The sequence below is a fragment of the Panthera uncia genome, chromosome B4 (assembly GCF_023721935.1).
Source record: "Panthera uncia isolate 11264 chromosome B4, Puncia_PCG_1.0, whole genome shotgun sequence".
NCBI classification, from domain to species: Eukaryota; Metazoa; Chordata; class Mammalia; order Carnivora; family Felidae; genus Panthera; species Panthera uncia.
In genome coordinates, this window is record NC_064809.1 from 11,935,779 (window position 1) to 11,952,771 (window position 16,993).

The window sequence follows — 16,993 nt, forward strand, 5'->3', positions numbered from 1 at the left end:
AAGGTGGACCGCAGTGCTTTGCTTTTTCTCTGTTGCACAACTGGATGTGCAAGCACACACATCTTCCTCATTAACCCAGGGTTACCAACATAAAAGTTCAGAGACTGGATCTGACCAACAGACGGCAGTTTCATGTGGGTAAAGTGCAAGCTCTCCGGCACCCCTGGCCCCACAGCCGGCGGGCCTGCCTCGGGATCAGAGCTGGCGGTCAGCCAAGCTTGCGCTGCTTGTGCCCAGCTGTCAAGCCCAGCCAGCTGGTTGACCATCTCTTGCTTCACCTGGTGGCCCAGCTAAAGACAGGCAGGAACTGCTCCTCCATGAGAATGTATCCAGGTGTGGGATCAGGTACTAACGCGGAGCCCCTCCTGCTAGAGCAAGACTGGGGCAGGGGTGTCTCCGGCCAGCTCCGCCAAGGCTCCCGGAGTGCACACGGGCCCCACTGTGCCTCTCCTGCCCAGTAATCCAGAGCGGAACAGCTCTGACCTTTGTTCCACTAAGGCCGGCTGTTTCTCCAGTTTAGACCAGAGACGGGCGGGGGCGCCTGGCCGGCTCAGTCGGAAGAGCATGCGACTCTTGACCTTGGGGTCGTGAGTTTGAGCCCCACATTGGGTGTAGAGATTGCTAGATCAGGGATGTGAGACGGCAGGCAGACAGCAAAACTCCATTCCTTTCTGTTGAGATTTATGTTTGGAAACTTTGAAATATCCCTTCTCAAATAATCTGTCTCCTTTGGTGATAAGTAAAAATAGTGATGAAATACTGAGGCGTCTGCAAAGTTTTTACTTTATACCAGTTTTTTCCAGTGCGATCACGTTCTCATTTAAAGCTGCTAGTACTTTCAGTGAAGGCTGCAGAGAAGAGCAGGCGTCTGAAGGAGAAAACGGGCTGAGGGCAGCGGGGCGGCTGGTGGAAATGTGTGTCTCCTGTAGACGGAGTGTGCACTAATAACCTGGGGAAGTGTGATGTGGACACTAGAGTGGAAGGTGACATTTGCAGTCTGAGGGGGCACATGGCTAGTGGATCATGAAAGAGTTCCCCCTTCCCGACCTTTCCGCCAGTATCCTCAGTTTGCTTGGTTTAAGAAACGTTGGCAAAGGTGTCCATCCAGTGATGGAAAGTACATAACCTCTTTGAAGAGAAATCTTACTTATCCAGTTTAACGTGTGTAAGTCACGACTTAGCATTTCGTTTCCAGAAATCTGCCTTAATAATAGAGGAATGGGTGAATAAAGTCTAGCATGTTCACTGATGTGGAGAGGGAGCAAAGACACACACAAACAGCCCCCCCCCCCACCCCCGCCGTGGGGGCCATGTGATAGAAATATAAAATAGGGCTTATTGAAGGAAAACTGAGGCACACAGACAATCCCCTGAGTAGCCGTTACCTCACAGAAGTGAGCTGGGACTGGATGGAGCCTCACCAGCTCCACCACGAAGAGGCTTCCGGTAAAAGAATCCTGTTCCGTGATGCTTCTCCTTGCTTCTGGAAAGAAGCAAGGAACATGCCCGTGACAACATAATAATGAGCCGCTGGGTCAAGGCAAATACTCGGGTTAGAAAGAGGGAGCTTTCAGGGCTCAACTTCCGGTCTCAGCCAGTTCTGTGTGGCCAAGATCTGCTAAGTGTCTCATTTCTGCACTGGATGTGGGGTGAGCTGGGTTTGCGCAATCACGTGTTCTGTTGCCTTTTAAAGAATGAAGTACGCGTGTGAGAAGAGACAGAAAAAGTGGAAGGAGGGGTGCCTGGGTGGCTCAGTCAGTTAAGCGTCTTGATTTCGGCTCAGGTCATGATCTCACAGCTCCGGAGGTAGAGCCCCACCTCGGGCTCCTCAGTGACAGTGTGCTGAGCCTTCCTGGGATTCTCTCTCTGTCCCCTGTTCCTCCCGACTCATGCACACCTGGCCCTGTCTCTCTCTCTCTCTCTCTCTCTTTCTCTCTCTCTCTCTCTCTCTTTCTCTCTCTCTCTCTCTCAAATAAATTTTTTAAAAAATGGAAGGATGCACCCCAAACGACTGACAGGGCTTACCTTGAATTAGAGAGGCAAGAAGGCAAAACTCCTCCTGTGTACTGGATTTCTTTCTTTCTTAATATTTTATCTTTAAGTAATCTCTACACCCACTGAGGGGCTTGAACCCACAAGCCTGAGGTCAAGGGTCCCACGCTCTACCGACTGAGCCAGCCAGGTTCCCCATGTGTCATGGATATCTGTGCTGCTTGAATTTGCTACATTGAGCACCTATTGTAAATGAAATAATTTCCTGGTAGAAATGTCTTGTTTAAAAAAAAAAAGAGAAAAGAAAAGATCCGGGGCGCCTGAGGGCAGGGGGTAGGGGGAGATTGGGTAAGAAGCAGCAAAAGTGTAAAGAACATTTTAAGTGGTGAAATGGCAGTTTTCAGTTGAACGTTTTGTGCATGTTTTTCCAGTTCTGAGGAGTTTTCATTACCCTCCTGATTTCCTTTTGGAAGCATTCTAATTTGATCCCACAGACAGCAAAGGGGTGTGTTGGTAGCACAGCACACAAGCACACGCCTCGGCGATTTCCTAAAGAGCGTAATCCGATTATTCCGAAGGCTCAGCTGCCAGTCCTCAAGGCATGTTCATTCATCAGAAGCTCGTCACGCCGCTGAAAAATTGGGCACTGCTTGGGCTTTGGTTGTGCTGGGACTTGTGTCCCAAACCTGAGTCTCCAAAGGGTGAATCCCCACACTCCTGAGAAGAGAACAACTTCTCCATCCCACCTGCCCATGTAACAGCATTTAATGACAGGGTTTGCCAGGTGCCCTTCTTGGCTTCTGAAGGCCAGTTTCGCTCCTGCTTGGAGTTTTTGTAAGAAAACACAGGGCTGACGACTTTTTGTAAGAAAACACAGGGCTGACGAGGTGATTTGGAAAACGCCCAATTTCTTAATCACTAGATTTTATCAGTCTTTTAAAAGATTACTTAAAGGGGCGTGTGGCTGGCTAGGCCAGTTAAGCGTCCGACTTCGGCTCAGGTCACGATCTCACGGTTCGTGAGTTCGAGCCCCGCATCGGGCTCTGTGCTGACGGCTCAGAGCCTGGAGCCTGCTTCCGATTCTGTGTCTCCCTCTCTCTCTGCCCCTCTCCTGCTCACACTGTCTCTCTCTGTCTCAAAAATAAATAAATATTAAAAGATTACTTAAAAATACATGCATTCATTACAAAACTGTCCTGATCTTGGGGCGCCTGGGTGGCGCGGTCGGTTAGGCGTCCGACTTCAGCCAGGTCACGATCTCGCCGTCCGCGAGTTCGAGCCCCGCGTCAGGCTCTGGGCTGACGGCTCGGAGCCTGGAGCCTGTTTCCGATTCTGTGTCTCCCTCTCTCTCTGCCCCTCCCCCGTTCATGCTCTGTCTCTCTCTGTCCCAAAAATAAATAAAAAAACGTTGAAAAAAAAAAAAATTAAAAAAAAAAACTGTCCTGATCTCACCCCACCTCTGATGGACTATTGTACCACCGTTGAGCAGCTTTTCCTTAAACAAAGTCCCCCTGTGCTGCCCTGGGATCCTCAGAAGCAGGCTCGACCAGCTGGCCAGGGACCCACGTCTCTGGGGGAGCAGAGGGCTCAGGGGTGGGGACAGGTGTCCTTTGTATTTTCTAATCTACTGTGACTCCACTGCCTGCTGCTCTTGTTCTTGGTGGTTTTGTGTTCTTAGTGTGGGATTCCTGAAGGTGGTTGGAAGCAAGGATGAAGTGGGGTAGATGCTGAGTCCAGGGCAGGAAGCAGAGTGGTTGAGAGGAGAAGAAAGGGGCACTGGTAGGAGCTGAATTGTGTGCCTGGTGTCCTAACAAGAAGATAAAGCACGTGGCTCCTGATCTTAAGATTTAAAAAAAAAAACAAAAAAAACTTAAGGGGCCCCTGGGTGACTCAGTTAAGCATCCGACTCTTGATGTTGGCTCAGGTCATAATCTTGTGGTTTGGGGGTTCAGGCCCCACATCGGGCTCACTCTGACAGTGCGGAGCCTGCTTGGGATTCTCTCCTCCCCCTCCCCTGCCCTCGTGCTCGCTTGCTCTCAAAATAAATGGACTTTTTTTTTAAAAAGTTATATCGAGAAGAGAGACACAGAGACCCCATGACAACAGGTGCAGAGATTGGAGTGACACAGCCACAAGCCAGGGAGGCCCTGGAGCCGCCAGAAGCTGCAGCAGGCAAGGCAGGATCCTCCCGTAAAGAGAGGGAGGGAACACGGCTCTGCAGACACCTTGAATTGGGACCTCTAGCCTCCAGACCTGTAAGAGAATAAATTGTTACTTTTTAAAGCCACCCAGTCTATTGCGCGTTGTTATGGCAGCCCTGAAGTAACCTGGGCACAAGGCAGAAGAGTGAGGTGACCCCCGATGCTAAATTTCAGCTCCTTTATAGTTTTGGCCACAGCCGGTCTTGCTGTAACCCTGGCTTCTGATGGATGCAATTAGGAAACCACAGTGGAACCTTGAGTCTCTTCGGAGACACGAGGAAGCCCCTGGGCTCAGTAACCATCCCAGAGAAGGGTCTAACCTAACCAGTTGTGTTGGCATCTCTCTTGCATTTGCGTGACTGCCGAGACAAGAAACTAGCGAGCAGCGCTCCTGGAGATCAGGCTTTCAAAAGCCCAGGTCAATGAGGGGGGACGTGTGTCACTCGGCTCCGTGTGAGGTTTTACAAGATGATACAGTGTTGACTCAGCAATTTTATTTCTAAGCCGTAAGCGAACACGTCATCTGTCGTCTTTATTGCGACCCTTCTCATTGTTCTACAGGACAGGAGTCTTAACTGTGGGAACAGTGGCTAAATAAGGGGACGTCACTGAAGGTTCGGTGCCAGGAGGCCCCGCAGGTGTTTGCTCACCTCAGAAAATCATCTGCAAAGAAGCAAAAGCCAGGGCATCTTAAAACATCAGAACAAAAGGCCTGTGTGTTTACCACAGCAGCCCCCCCGCCCAGGAGCCCCCCCAGTTGAGACCCTGTGAAGGGGCCTGCTGGTGTGGAGGCGTTGGTCAGACACCTGGGGTAGGTTTGTGAGTTTCAAGCTCCATCTTCCTGCTCTGTCAAAATGAGGTCAGATGTGGTGGCGGTTATAGAGATATGATGGATGCAGGCCGTCGTAATGCCACTGGCGCCATTGCTCATTAGCTTCCCGGCTTCTCTCTTCCTGTTCTGGGGAACAGAGGTGAGGTCGTCATGTTAGTACAGAGAGCACTCTGACCTCAGGAGAGCCACCAAGCTCTTGTCAGCCATCAATCCAAACTGCCTACCCTGTGGTGACCTGAACAAACTGTGCCTGGGTGCACTGGTGACAGAAGATCTGAAGTGAAAGACGTGAGGGAACAGTGAGTCCAAAAGCCTCACTGGTGGAGATGAGAGCCAAGCCCAGGCAGGTGAAAGAGCTGGAGGCCAGGAGAGCCGGTCAAAGGTCTATGTGTTGGTTCAGTGCCCCTTCCCGTACGTAATCACCAAGGGGGGGGGACAGCCTTCACCAGAAATTGGCTCAGAGAAATAACAAGTAAGAAACAAAGTACAAAGATAACCCAGGAATAATGAAAAGAGATGATGGGCTTTATGGTCGAAAAAAATCATGGAAGGCAATGATTGTCAACTTCAAGCAATGGCATTATAAGGAATTTTTTCATCAGGCTTTAAAACTTCATGTGTTGTGTTTTTGGTTTTTTTTAATTTTGCTTTTTTAAGTTTATTTATCTTGAGAGAGAGATAGCAAACAGGAGTGCGGTAGAGTGGGAGACAGAATCCTAAGCAGGCTCCACACTGTCAGCACAGAGCCCGATGTGGGGCTCGAACTCACAAAACCGAAAGATCATGACCTGAGCCGAGATCAAGAGTCTGACACTTAACTGACCGAGGCACCCAGGTGCCCCCAACATTATGTTTTAAAAACCAACCAGAAAAGGGCATGGATGAAGCAAAGTGTAGGGAAGTTTGATCATTGCTAATTCTGGGTGATGGTTACGTGGGGGTAACCAAGAAATATCTATACTTTTCCATATGAATGAAATTTTTCAAAGTAAAAGGCTCTTGAGGGCGTGATTTTGACATAGAAGTTGTTTTTTTCTCCAGGTCGTGCCAAACTCTTCTCACCCCATTACACTTCGACAGAGGGAAGGCCTCCCTGGTAAAGACCCAAAGACCCAAACAATGTGACTTTTGTGCAGGGAACCGCATGTGGCTGAGCGTCTCCAGCCAAGTCAGCTGTCACACAGCCAACTCCAGATGGCCTGACCCAGGCTTCTGGCTTTGAAGGTGGAAGCAGATCTGTGCTGCCATGCAGACCTTAGAAGTAGGGGCTCAGCACACTGTTTACTCTGGCACTTTCAGAGGCAGAACTCAGAGGCCTCTTTGCCTTGTAAAGATGGTGGCTTTGAGTAGAGGTGCAGCCAGGCACCACAACAGAATAGGTCCGGTGTCTTAGATGCGCTGATGGGCCTTGGAGATGGGGTTCTCAGCCTCTCAGGAAGGTCCCTCTGGTCCAGAAATCACTCTCAGACCACCTGCCTAAACTTCCTCCTTTGAAAATCCAAGTCCTTTCCTTTACCCATAGTAGTTCCTCAGCATTTGCTTTTTTTTTTTTTTTTTTTAACGTTTATTTACTTTTGAGACAGAGAGAGACAGAGCATGAACGGGGGAGGGGCAGAGAGAGAGGGAGACACAGAATCCGAAGCAGGCTCCGGGCTCTGAGCCATCAACCCAGAGCCCGACGCGGGGCTCGAACTCACGGACCGCGAGATCGTGACCTGAGCCGAAGTCGGACGCCCAACCGACTGAGCTACCCAGACGCCCCCCTCAGCATTTGCTTTTAAGGGGTGGGAGGTAAACCTCAACTGGCAGTTATTCTGAGACAGGTGATGCTGTCACATCAAGATAGCCAACTGAAAAACTAAGGTCCTGACTGAGGAGAGTGTAGGGCTTGGAACGCGCCCCCCCCTCAGGGTAGAGGTCTTACCAGCCCGGCCCCCACGCAGGACTCGGTGCTCTGGGGCAGAAGCAAGGGAAGAGGAGGAAAACAGAAATGAGTTTCACTTCCTGCGACGCTCACCTGCTCACTCTCAGGCAGGCTGGGCCCGCTTCACCTCCTTGCCTCCTTCCTTTATCAAGCTCTGAGAAGACCTCTCCTGGGTTTGGGGGGTGGAGGTGCTCTCTTTTCTCTCCTCACTCCATCTGTCCACACGAGCCAATTCCTAGATCAAAGTGAGTCCTTGAGACTTCTCCACACGTGATCCTCCTTCACTCATAAGAACGTTGCTTTGCTGGCAAAACACCTTGGTTCAAATCCCTGACTAGCTATGGCACCTTGGATATTTAGGGATCCTTTCTAAGCCTGAGTGTTTAAAAAACAAATTATTAAGGCCTGAGAGGCTGGTTGTCAGGGTTGGAGGGTTCAGAACAGTGCCCGACAGAGCAAGTGCTCCGCCAGTAATCACAGCTCCGTCACTACAGTCCCCACAGGCCTGAGGCCCCTGATCACTGTCTCCTCTGCCTTTAGTAGAGGACTTGTCATCCCGGAGTGCCTGGCCCCTCACCCTAACTCATTGTGAAAGGGAAAACAGTGAGTGTTCTCCACCCAGATGCGAGGGATTTGGACCTCGCTAAAAAAGCAAAAAAAAAAAAGTGCTAAAAAAACAAAACAAAAAACTGAAGGAATTTTGCAGGCCATATGCTCATTTTTTAAATGCCTCTCCCAACCGTTCACCAAGGTAAACACATATCCAACAGAAATATTTCCCTCTGAGTCGAGACAGCCTGAACTTGGTCTTGACGTTACCAGGAAAGCTTGATTTGGCAGGATCCAAGCCCAATACCTCAGGGGCCACCTGCGAGGCAGTGGGCATGGCCTGCAGCCCTCAGGTACCTGTTGATTGTATCCTTTTCCTAAGAGATGCCATAAAAGGGCAAATCCACTAGAGCATACAAATCCACTAGAGCATACAAGCCAGGAGGACCACAACTTCGGAACTGAAATCACTGACTTTCTCTAGCAAAGGTCATCTAACCTCAGGCCTTGTGTCCAAGCTCAAGTGCATCAGGAGCATTTCCATCTTAATGATTGAGGAAAGACTCAAACCGACACACTCTGGCCAGCCAGTCAGGCCTATGAAATGTTCCTACACATTTTTGCTCTGGGTACCACTTGAGTATGCCGACACACTCTGGCCAGCCAGTCAGGCCTATTAAATGTTCCTACACATTTTTGCTCCGGGTACCACTTGGGTATGCTTAATAGATGCAAAGTCAAATCCCACCCCATGGGAGACTGATTCAAAGACAGAACTTCCTTCTGCCCATGCCCATACCCAGCTGCCTCCATGGAGGACTTGATGAAATCAACATTTCCTGAGGGAGGTAGGAGTCCCATCTGCCCGAGGGCTAATGGAGGGAATAAGGTATGCCGATTGCCTGATAAGAAGAGACTGAGGCAAAGGCCAAAGCCTAGAAAAGATATGAACAGCAACTGCATAGGACACAAGCAGAACACAAAATGTATGGTGTGTCCAACACGATGGGTGAGTTGCTTTCTGAGGTCAGGTTTCCTGGTTTGCTTACAGCCATCAAATAAAATGCTGATCAGAGTGAATAGGTAAATGAAGGGCTTGGTTTTCCAGAATGAGTGGTTCCTAGAGCTGTTGTATTGATGTGAATCCAAGGTACTTGAAAGGTATAACCCACGTGTACCCGAGCTAAGCCACTAGGTGTAGCCGCTAAGAGAACACAGTGATTCCCACGTAAGAGTAGAAAATAGAATCAGCTGAACATTCCCTGAGCCAGTGGAAACCTACGTGTTGTATCCTCTCCTCGCCTTCTCAAGGTCTACAGCCACGTGTGTGCCTTTCTTCCTTCAAGACTCCCAAAGATGTGAACCGAAAGAGCCTCTCTTCCCTCCCTCCTCTAATTAAAATTTAGGGATGGGGCGCCTACGTGGCTCAGTCAGTTAAGCATCCGACTCTTGCATTCGGCCCACAGTTCGTGAGATTAAGCCCTGGGTCGAGCTCTGTGCTGAAGGCACAGAGCCTGCTTGGGATTCTCCCTCTCTGCCCCTCCCCTGCCTGTGCACTCTCTCTCAAAATAAAATAAATTAACATTTAAATTGAGGGAGACATGGAGGCAACTTTTGATTTTCCCACAAAGGCCCACTTCCCCAACGACCCTGGCTGAAGAGCTCTTACCATCATTTTGCTCCTCCACGAAGTTCTCAAACTCGTTCCTTTGTTCCTCGTAGTACTCTCTCCGCAGCTCATTGGCCCGCAGCTTCTGCCTGTTCTCCGCTGGGAAAGGGCAAGAGGCGAGAGTTGCCTCCAAGAATGGGGGCAGCCGCACGCATTTAGGGGAACACTAATTGTTTTGCCTGAGAAACTTAACCTGGTTGGGAGGGGTTGTTTGAGAGGGAGAAGGATGGCGGTTTCGCTAAGACGGTTGACTCCTGGCGCAAACTTTAAAACTTGAGGGGCCCAGGAACTCACCCTCTCCAACCATGCCATTCTGCAAGTGAGAAAAGCAATCACTCATAAAATTAATGTTGCATCCAAGTGTCCTGGGCCAGTTAGAAACTAGGAATCCTGTGATCAAAAATCAGGAGGGAGTCGTCAACTTAAAGTCAATTTCGCACCCATACCTTCAAATCCACTCAACATCTTTGAGCACCTGTCACGGCCAAAATGTGTGTTAGGCACTGAGATTAAAAAGGCAAGTAAAAAAGGTTGTGTCCCTCGACTTTAGGGGCCAGTAGTTCAGATAAGGAGAAAGAAATAACAATAAGTGACACCCAAGGTCACCTGGGTAGCTCAGTCCATTCAGTGTTCGACTACAGCTCAGGTCATCATCTCACGGTTCGTGAGTTTGAGCCCCACATCAGGTTCTGCACTGACAGGTGGAGCCTGCTTGGGATTCTGTGTCCCTCTCTCTGTCCCTTCCCTGCTCACGCTCTGTGTCTGTCTCAAAAAATGAATAAAACACTTAAAAAAAATCTTTTTTTAAGTCATGCCTAGTGGTTGCTGTGATAGAAGCGTACACAGGGCACAATCATGGCATGAGTTCGGGAAATCTTAGCTGATCCTTGCTATCCATTTCCTTAGGCAATTCCCTCCCCTTGTGTGGGTTGGCCTTAATGACTCTTCTACCGAACTCGAGGTGGCATACCATGATGGAATGTGGCTTCCTTCTCGGGCTTCTCTTGCTCTGCTGGAAGCCAGAGAACTCTTAGCTCTACATGATAAGATTGGAGGTCCACTTCTATGCGGCTGCTACACCAGTAGCCCCTTGAGCCCCGGTGGGAATCCCCACCTGAACTAGCACATCACACCTCACCACGCTTCACACTTGAAAGTAGCCTGAAAAAACCATTCAAGATTATAGATTTTTAGGTGTAAAATAGTTTCCAGGTTCATCCACTTCTACCCTTAAATCTTGACCGCTTTGGTGTGACGACTCTGGTTGTCTGGAGGAAGTTATCGAGAGCTCTCTTAGTATCAAGATACTTCTTTTAACTGGGCTTCAACTTGGGGCGCCTGGGGGCTCAGTCAGTTAAGCGTCTGACTTCGGCTCAGGTCACGATCTCGCGGTCCGGGAGTCCGAGCCCCACGTTGGGCTCTGTGCTGACAGCTCAGAACCTGGAGCCCGCTTCGGATTCTGTGTCTCCCTCTGTCTCTGCCCCTCCCCTGCTCACACTCTGTGCTTCTCTCTCAAAAATAAACATTAAAAAAAAATTTAACTGGGCTTCATCTGGGCAAATCCACAACATCAGGAAGGCCGTGTCTGGTGCAGGAAGCACTGGACCCTGAAGGACACCTCACACCCCTCTGGCACGATCACATCAAAGAGGGGGGACTAACATGCTGTAGTTATTTATAATATATTACATTATATTATATTATTATTGTTGAACTCAGATTAAAAATCCCGTTAACTATGACTTGGTCTCCATGCAGATTTCCTTGGGTACATCCCATGTTTTCCCCACACTTGTGCCTTTATCCACATAATTGTGGGACTCTTGAGCCTGGTGGAAGGAATTTCCTTTCCCAAGCCTCCCCCGACCCTTGCCCAACATTCATACAATTCTTAGGAGGGAATTGAGGCTCACAGAGGTACAGTGACCTAATCGAAGTCATACAGTTGGGGTACAGCTTGGGACAAGCCAGAGCCCCAGGTACCCACACTCCACCCCTTGGCCCAGAACATTCCTGTCATGGCACCGTCTTCCTTTTGACCCACCTTGAGCCCCAGTGTGCTCCAGGTACCAGAAAGCCACTGAGGATGGGAAGGAAGGGGTTTGGAGTCTAGGAAGCAAGGCCTTAAGGAGACATCACCAATCCTAAAGAAGCATTTGCCATTCCTATGTACTTCAAAAAAGAAATCGTCTTCCCACATTGCCTTTTTGGAGCCGCCACAGATGAGACCTCTGACTCAGCAATGCCCAACAACATTTGGGACAAAGTGCCACGTCGACACCGCATCCGGTGCACTGTGGGTGTCCCTTCTTAGGAAGGGATTAGTTCCTCCTCATGCTAAAAGAACCCTGCGTCTTTCCCCAGAAGCTTCGCGATGTCAGATGCCTTTTTCCCGGTTCCGAATTCCAGTCTATCAGTGTCACATGCCTTTTACCCACGCTGAGACATGTTTGGGCTCTCCCGTGCACGGAGTCGGCCAAGTGACAGCAAGTGAGCTCAGGTGCACTTTGCGTGTTCAGCCTGTCCTAGATGCCCCACGACCGATGCACAGAGCTTCTGTTTGGGGTGAGGGGCCTCTGACTTCCCATGCCCTTTGTGGTTCTGAACCAGCTGATGAGGATGGAAACTATTCTCCTGTCCTGAATTCACTCCTGCTCCCTGCTAAAAATTTGCCAGGACGTTGCTTCTCTGATTTCCATCAAGAACTGCCCGGGCTCCATCCATCACAGCCCTTTCAGTGTTTCTTGACATTTGTTAACTTCTAAATCTCAAGTTGTAGGAGGCCTGGAGGTTTTCCCAGTGTGGCTAATATTTACTCAGTTGTCGGGGGGGGGGGGGGGAATTTCATCTCCAAGCATTTTCATTATTTGAAAACAGTCCTGTTATTTATACCGAGCAAGTTACCTTGCTGAGTGTGCCGAGGGAAACAAAGAGTTTATTCAGACACACAAGTAATGATCAAGCCATAGACTTGGAGACAGAGCTCAGAGTCCTTGGAAGAATCTAGTTCAAGGGCAGGAAACTCAAATGCCTTCAAGGGTCAGCAGGTCATGGAAATGAGGGTCTCTGCCAGGCAGGGACACCAGGACCTACTTCAGACTGAGGAGACACATTCCAAGCTCAAAAGCCTTCCAAATGTATTAGATACAAAATTTTAAAAAAACAAAACACTGCCAGCTGAGTACCACAATTTCAGGGGCTTATAAATAAGGAAACATAGGCCCAGAGGGGAGGAAGTGGCCAAGGCCACTTAGCACAGCTGTCACCAGACCCAGAGTCCCAGCCCCTATTCCCAGGTGCCCTCTCCTTGCAATCTGTTGCTCTCGCATGCGAGGCACTGTTCTATAGGCCAAAAAGCACACACTGAGATGCCATGTTTCCTCTTGACTAGAACTTATTTCTCCTTAACGTTTTAAACTTCTCCAAAATTGGGATGCATCTCAGCTCTATTAAGTGCATTTGATGTGCCACTGTCCTTTCTGTTCCCTACCCTGACGGTGTAGTTGAAGACGTGACCTGCCATCGAGGACGTGTAATTTCTAATTCAGAGCTGCTGTCACTTTGATACCCAATGGCCCAGTTTGAGCCCTCCTGGGTCCCTTGCTGCCCCACAGCCCAGCCCACTGGGACAGAAAGAACTGGAGGGGGGAGCATAAGGCAGGCCTCCAGCATCCTTACCATTGACCTCATCTTGGGATTTTGGGGACCGCTTGCCGCGCCTCTTGAGGAAATTTGAAGCATCTGATTCCTGCATGAAGATCTTCTGTTCTACATCTGAAACTCGAGAGAGGCCGGTCACGAGCGGCATGGGCTCACCGGGGCACCTCAGTAGCCCTGCACCCCGGGGTGGCCCTTGCACTCACCTTCCCAAACGTCTTGTCCTGCCTCCTGCTGGGTGCCCACCGCTGCACCAGCGCCCTCCTGCAGCGCTGTGGGAGAGCACAGCATGAGGGCTGCAGCACCCCAAGGGGAACCTTCACCCTGAGCTGGGCTGGGACAGTTCTTCCTAGGCACTGTGTCTTGCCCAGCCCCAGGGTGGGGTCCCAGGTCCCTCACATGCCAGCCATAGAGCAGTCTCCCCAGGAAACCAGCAGGCAAGCTGTTTTCTCTGTGTTCTATTGTTATACACACACACACACACACACACACACACCAGACACAGTCATCTGCACAGTAAGCACCCCCTTTCCACCTGGGCCACCCGAGCAGCCTCACCTAACACCAGCGCAACCTGGAGCCTCCCCATACTCACTAGTGAGGAGCACAGCTGCTGAGAGACAGCAGGCGAGAAGCAGCTGTCTCCAGGCCATCTTTGGATGGGCTGAGGCTCCGTTTGGGAACCACAAGGCAGACGGAGAGGGTTCTGCAGACCCTGAAGCCAGCCGCCAGGTCCTCACTTCTGTGCCAGGCATGCCAGGGGGGAGGGAGGCAGGAGACCCGGATGCCCATGGTGGGGAGTGGGAGGGGTCTCAGCCGCAGCTTCCATTGGCTGCCCCTCCTGGAGCACTGGAGATGTTTTTGGCGTCCTGCAAACCTCCACTGAAGCAGAGCCTGTCGTCAGGGCCCTGGCCGAGACAGTTTTGAAGAGGCCTTTCCAAGATCCGCACCCAAGGAGTTGCTGTTGGAATACCCAGTCCCAGACTCAGGATTTCAAAGAGCTCCTGGCATCTGCTCCAGTGTAGGTGGGGACTCTAGTCCTGGAGGCTAAGGCCTGCAGACGGGGTGGGAAGAGGGCCTCAGTGAGAGACTTTGAGGTATTAGGCCAGGAGGGACCAGAAAGCCTGGAAGAGCCCCTCGGGCAACCCTCATGTGGATACATGGGCTGTTAGAACCGTAACCAGAGTACCCCTCACCTCGACGAGTCACCCAGCTGATGATGTTCCCTGTCAAGCAAAACACAGACCCCTGCTCCGGGGGTCCCAGCAACCTTCCAAGACTTAGAGGAAGAGAGGCAGTGAGCCTTTCACTGCAGAGGGAGAGCAGTGCACAGTGTGTGAAAAGCCCACAGCTGAGCATGGGTGTCTAGAAGGAGACAAAGGCACACCCCATGTGGGGGAGGAAGTGAGTTCCTAGAAGTGGGAATGCTACCCAATCAGAGCTCTGTGGGGCCATCGGAACGCAGTCTCTCTGGAGATGTGTTCTTCATGCTCTCGTCGATTATGAGCCAGCCTCGACTCTTACTAGCTGGAGAGTTGCGCTTTGGTCATTGTTGAGAGTTCTTAATGACAACCATCGCTAGGCCTAGAGCACAGCCCACATGTACCCGAAGGTGTGGGGAGAGTGAGGGCACCTGTGGGAGGCCTGTCCCCCAGTTGTCTCACCAGTGAACTTCTTGGCCATGCCTGAGATGGCAAGGCTAAGTGAGGCCCTTTTGAGGAAATGCAGACAATTCAGTAATACCAGAGCCCAGGAGCATGTGGAGGGGCTGGAGGTAGGAAGGGCCAAGGTCACAGGAAGGAGTCTCCATCTTTGTGAGACACCCTAGTGTGTGGGCTGTAAGCACAGACCTGACCAGGCTCCCTGGATTCAACCCCAGCTTCCCACTTGGCCATCTGCATGGCCTTGGGCAAGTCATTTGACCTCTCCGTGTCTAATCCCCTCCTCTGCCACGTAGACTAACCTGAGGATTGGAGTTAGTGCATCCAAAGTCCTTAGAATGGTGCCTGGCATGCATGGATCACCGGATATGTGTTTGCTGTCAGGACAGTCCTGAACCATTGAATGATACTGAGCAAAGTGACAGGAGGGATTTTTTTTTTTTTTTTTTTTTTTTTTTTTAGGAACACTACCCTCCCAGTGATGTGGACGGTGGGAGGGATTAGGTTAAAGAGCTGGGACTTAGAGAAGGCTTCTGCAGTAGTCCAGGTGGGAGATGGTGTCAGCAAAAGGTGGGGGGTGGGCAGGAATGGAGAAGACAGAGCACTTCAAAGACTGAAGAAAGAATCAGTAGTGGGGCGCCTGGGTGGCTCAGTCAGTTGAGCATCTGACTCTTGATTTTGGCTCAGGTCATGATCCCAGGGTCTGTGCTGGGTGTGGAACCTACTTGAGACTCTCCCTCTGCCCCTCCCCAACTCACATACATGTGCTCTCTCTCTCTCTCCTTCTCTCTCTCTAAATAAATAAACTTTAAAAAAAAAATCAGTAGGACTCAGCTAATTAGCTAAGGGTAATGAGAGGCTGGGAGGTGTGGATTTAGATGGCTCCCACGTTTCCAGTTTGAGAAGCTGGGGGGATGGTTGGCGAGACCATTTAATGAGGTGGAGAACATGGAGAAAGGGCGTATCATTGGACAAATCAAGTATCCAACACTTATGGGATTCAAACCAGGTCTAATGTCAAATCCAGTGCTCTTCTCGTTTTCCCACAACAATAATTTTGTGAATATACTAAGCCACAGTCAATTTTAGGACACTTTCATCACCATACCCATTAGCAGTCACTCCCCATTTTCTCCAACCCCCAAAGCTCTAAGCAACCACTAATCTGCTTTCTGCCTCTATGGATTTCCCTGTTCTGGGCATTCCATCTAAATGGAATCATACAATGTATGGCCCATTATGACTGGTTTCTTTCACTTTAGATACTGTGTTCAAGGTTCATTTATGGTCTAGCACACATCAGTACTCCCATTTCTCCCTCATGCGGAATAATATTCTGTTGTACAGATGTGCCATATTTTATTTATCCATTCATCACTAAATGGGCATTTGGGTTGTTTCTTCCTTTTGAGTATCATAACTAAGGCTGATGTGGGGTGCCTGGGTGCCTCAGTCGATTAAGTGTGCAACTCTTGATTTTGGCTCAGGTCATGATCTCACAGTTTCATGGGTTCAAGCCCCACGTGGACTCTGCCCTGCAGGACCTGCTTGAGATTCTCCCTCTCTCTGCCTCTCCCCCCCTCACACTCTATCTCTCTCAAAAAAGTAAACTTAAAAATGTTTTTTTTAATTATTATTAAGTAATGCTATTATGAACACCCTTGTGCTGCATGGTTTTGTGTGGACATCCGTTTTTATTTCCATTGGGTAGATACCTTGGAGCAGAATTAGTTCAAATGGAACCTTCATATTTAACCTTTGAGGAAATCTCACATTATATTTTACATGTTCATTTACTCATCTTTCTCCCCTAGTGCTATGAGGTCTCTTTGATGAAGAGAAGTTTCTATCTTGTTCTGCTAAAATGATGCCCAGCACAGATGTACTTCATCGGTGTTTACTGAATTAATTAATGAAAATACTCCCGGGTGAGGGCAGTAAAAGGAAACATTTATAAGTTTATTTCAGTGGACGATTTATAAGAAGGTACACACACGGACCCAAAATTTACAGGTTAATGTATCCTTGGGTTCAGGATTGTTCTCAAGGTTAGCAGGAACAAATTTTGTGGTGCATTCATGGATTGATTAAAGTGCAAACAAGATGGCTTTAACATTTGCCTCAGTTTGAAGTTTAGACAGGTTTCTTCTTGATGATAGGCTCCCTTTTCTAGAGCATTTACTTTAGAAAACTTGAAACTGTAAATTCTTTCTCTGCCCCTTTGATGTAATGCAGATCTTCTCCCAGTCTCTTGCTGGTCTTATAATCCAGGAATGTCTTTCTCAGGGACCTGGGAGACATCTTTTTGGAATGAAGACACCAGGGCACCTGGGTGGCTCAGTCAGGCATCTGACTCTTGGTTTCAGCTCAGGTCATGATCTCAATCATGAGGTCCAGCCCTGCATCAGGCTCTGTGCTAGGCATGGAGCCTGTTTTAGATTCTCTCTCTCCCCCTCTCATTCTCCCTCTCACTCTCTCTCAAAAAAAAAAAAAAAAAAAAAAAAAAAA

The 16,993-nt window shown here is 49.5% G+C and overlaps 2 protein-coding genes across 2 annotated transcripts in view; one reads left to right on the forward strand and one right to left on the reverse strand.

Moving 5' to 3' along the window:
- The window catches only part of MCM10 (minichromosome maintenance 10 replication initiation factor), a 44,618-nt gene extending 40,366 nt beyond the window's left edge, over positions 1-4,252 (forward strand). Inside the window, exon 20 of the mRNA XM_049624597.1 lies at positions 4,059-4,252. The gene's annotated coding sequence lies outside the window, so the exon portion shown is untranslated. The remainder of the gene's footprint in view (positions 1-4,058) is intronic.
- A 448-nt stretch (positions 4,253-4,700) lies between these two features.
- Positions 4,701-13,541, reverse strand: UCMA (upper zone of growth plate and cartilage matrix associated). Its single transcript, XM_049624606.1, has 5 exons — positions 13,420-13,541; positions 13,031-13,096; positions 12,846-12,941; positions 9,168-9,266; positions 4,701-5,151 (listed from the first exon to the last, which is right to left on the reverse strand). The coding sequence occupies exons 1-5, from the start codon at positions 13,475-13,477 to the stop codon at positions 5,054-5,056; spliced, it is 417 nt and encodes a 138-aa protein (XP_049480563.1). The 5' UTR covers positions 13,478-13,541; the 3' UTR covers positions 4,701-5,053.
- Positions 13,542-16,993: the final 3,452 nt, after the last annotated feature.

Bases quoted from the DNA above. Each gene is read 5' to 3' on its own strand.
- UCMA (XM_049624606.1), bottom strand. From the start codon at position 13,477: ATGGCCTGGAGACAGCTGCTTCTCGCCTGCTGTCTCTCAGCAGCTGTG. The intron at 13,097-13,419 runs GTGAGTATGGGG...GCTCTCCCACAG, and splicing joins AGCAGCTGTGCTCCTCACTA to CGCTGCAGGAGGGCGCTGGT. The intron at 5,152-9,167 runs GTAAGAGCTCTT...TCTGTTCCCCAG, and splicing joins CGTGGAGGAGCAAAATGATG to AACAGGAAGAGAGAAGCCGG.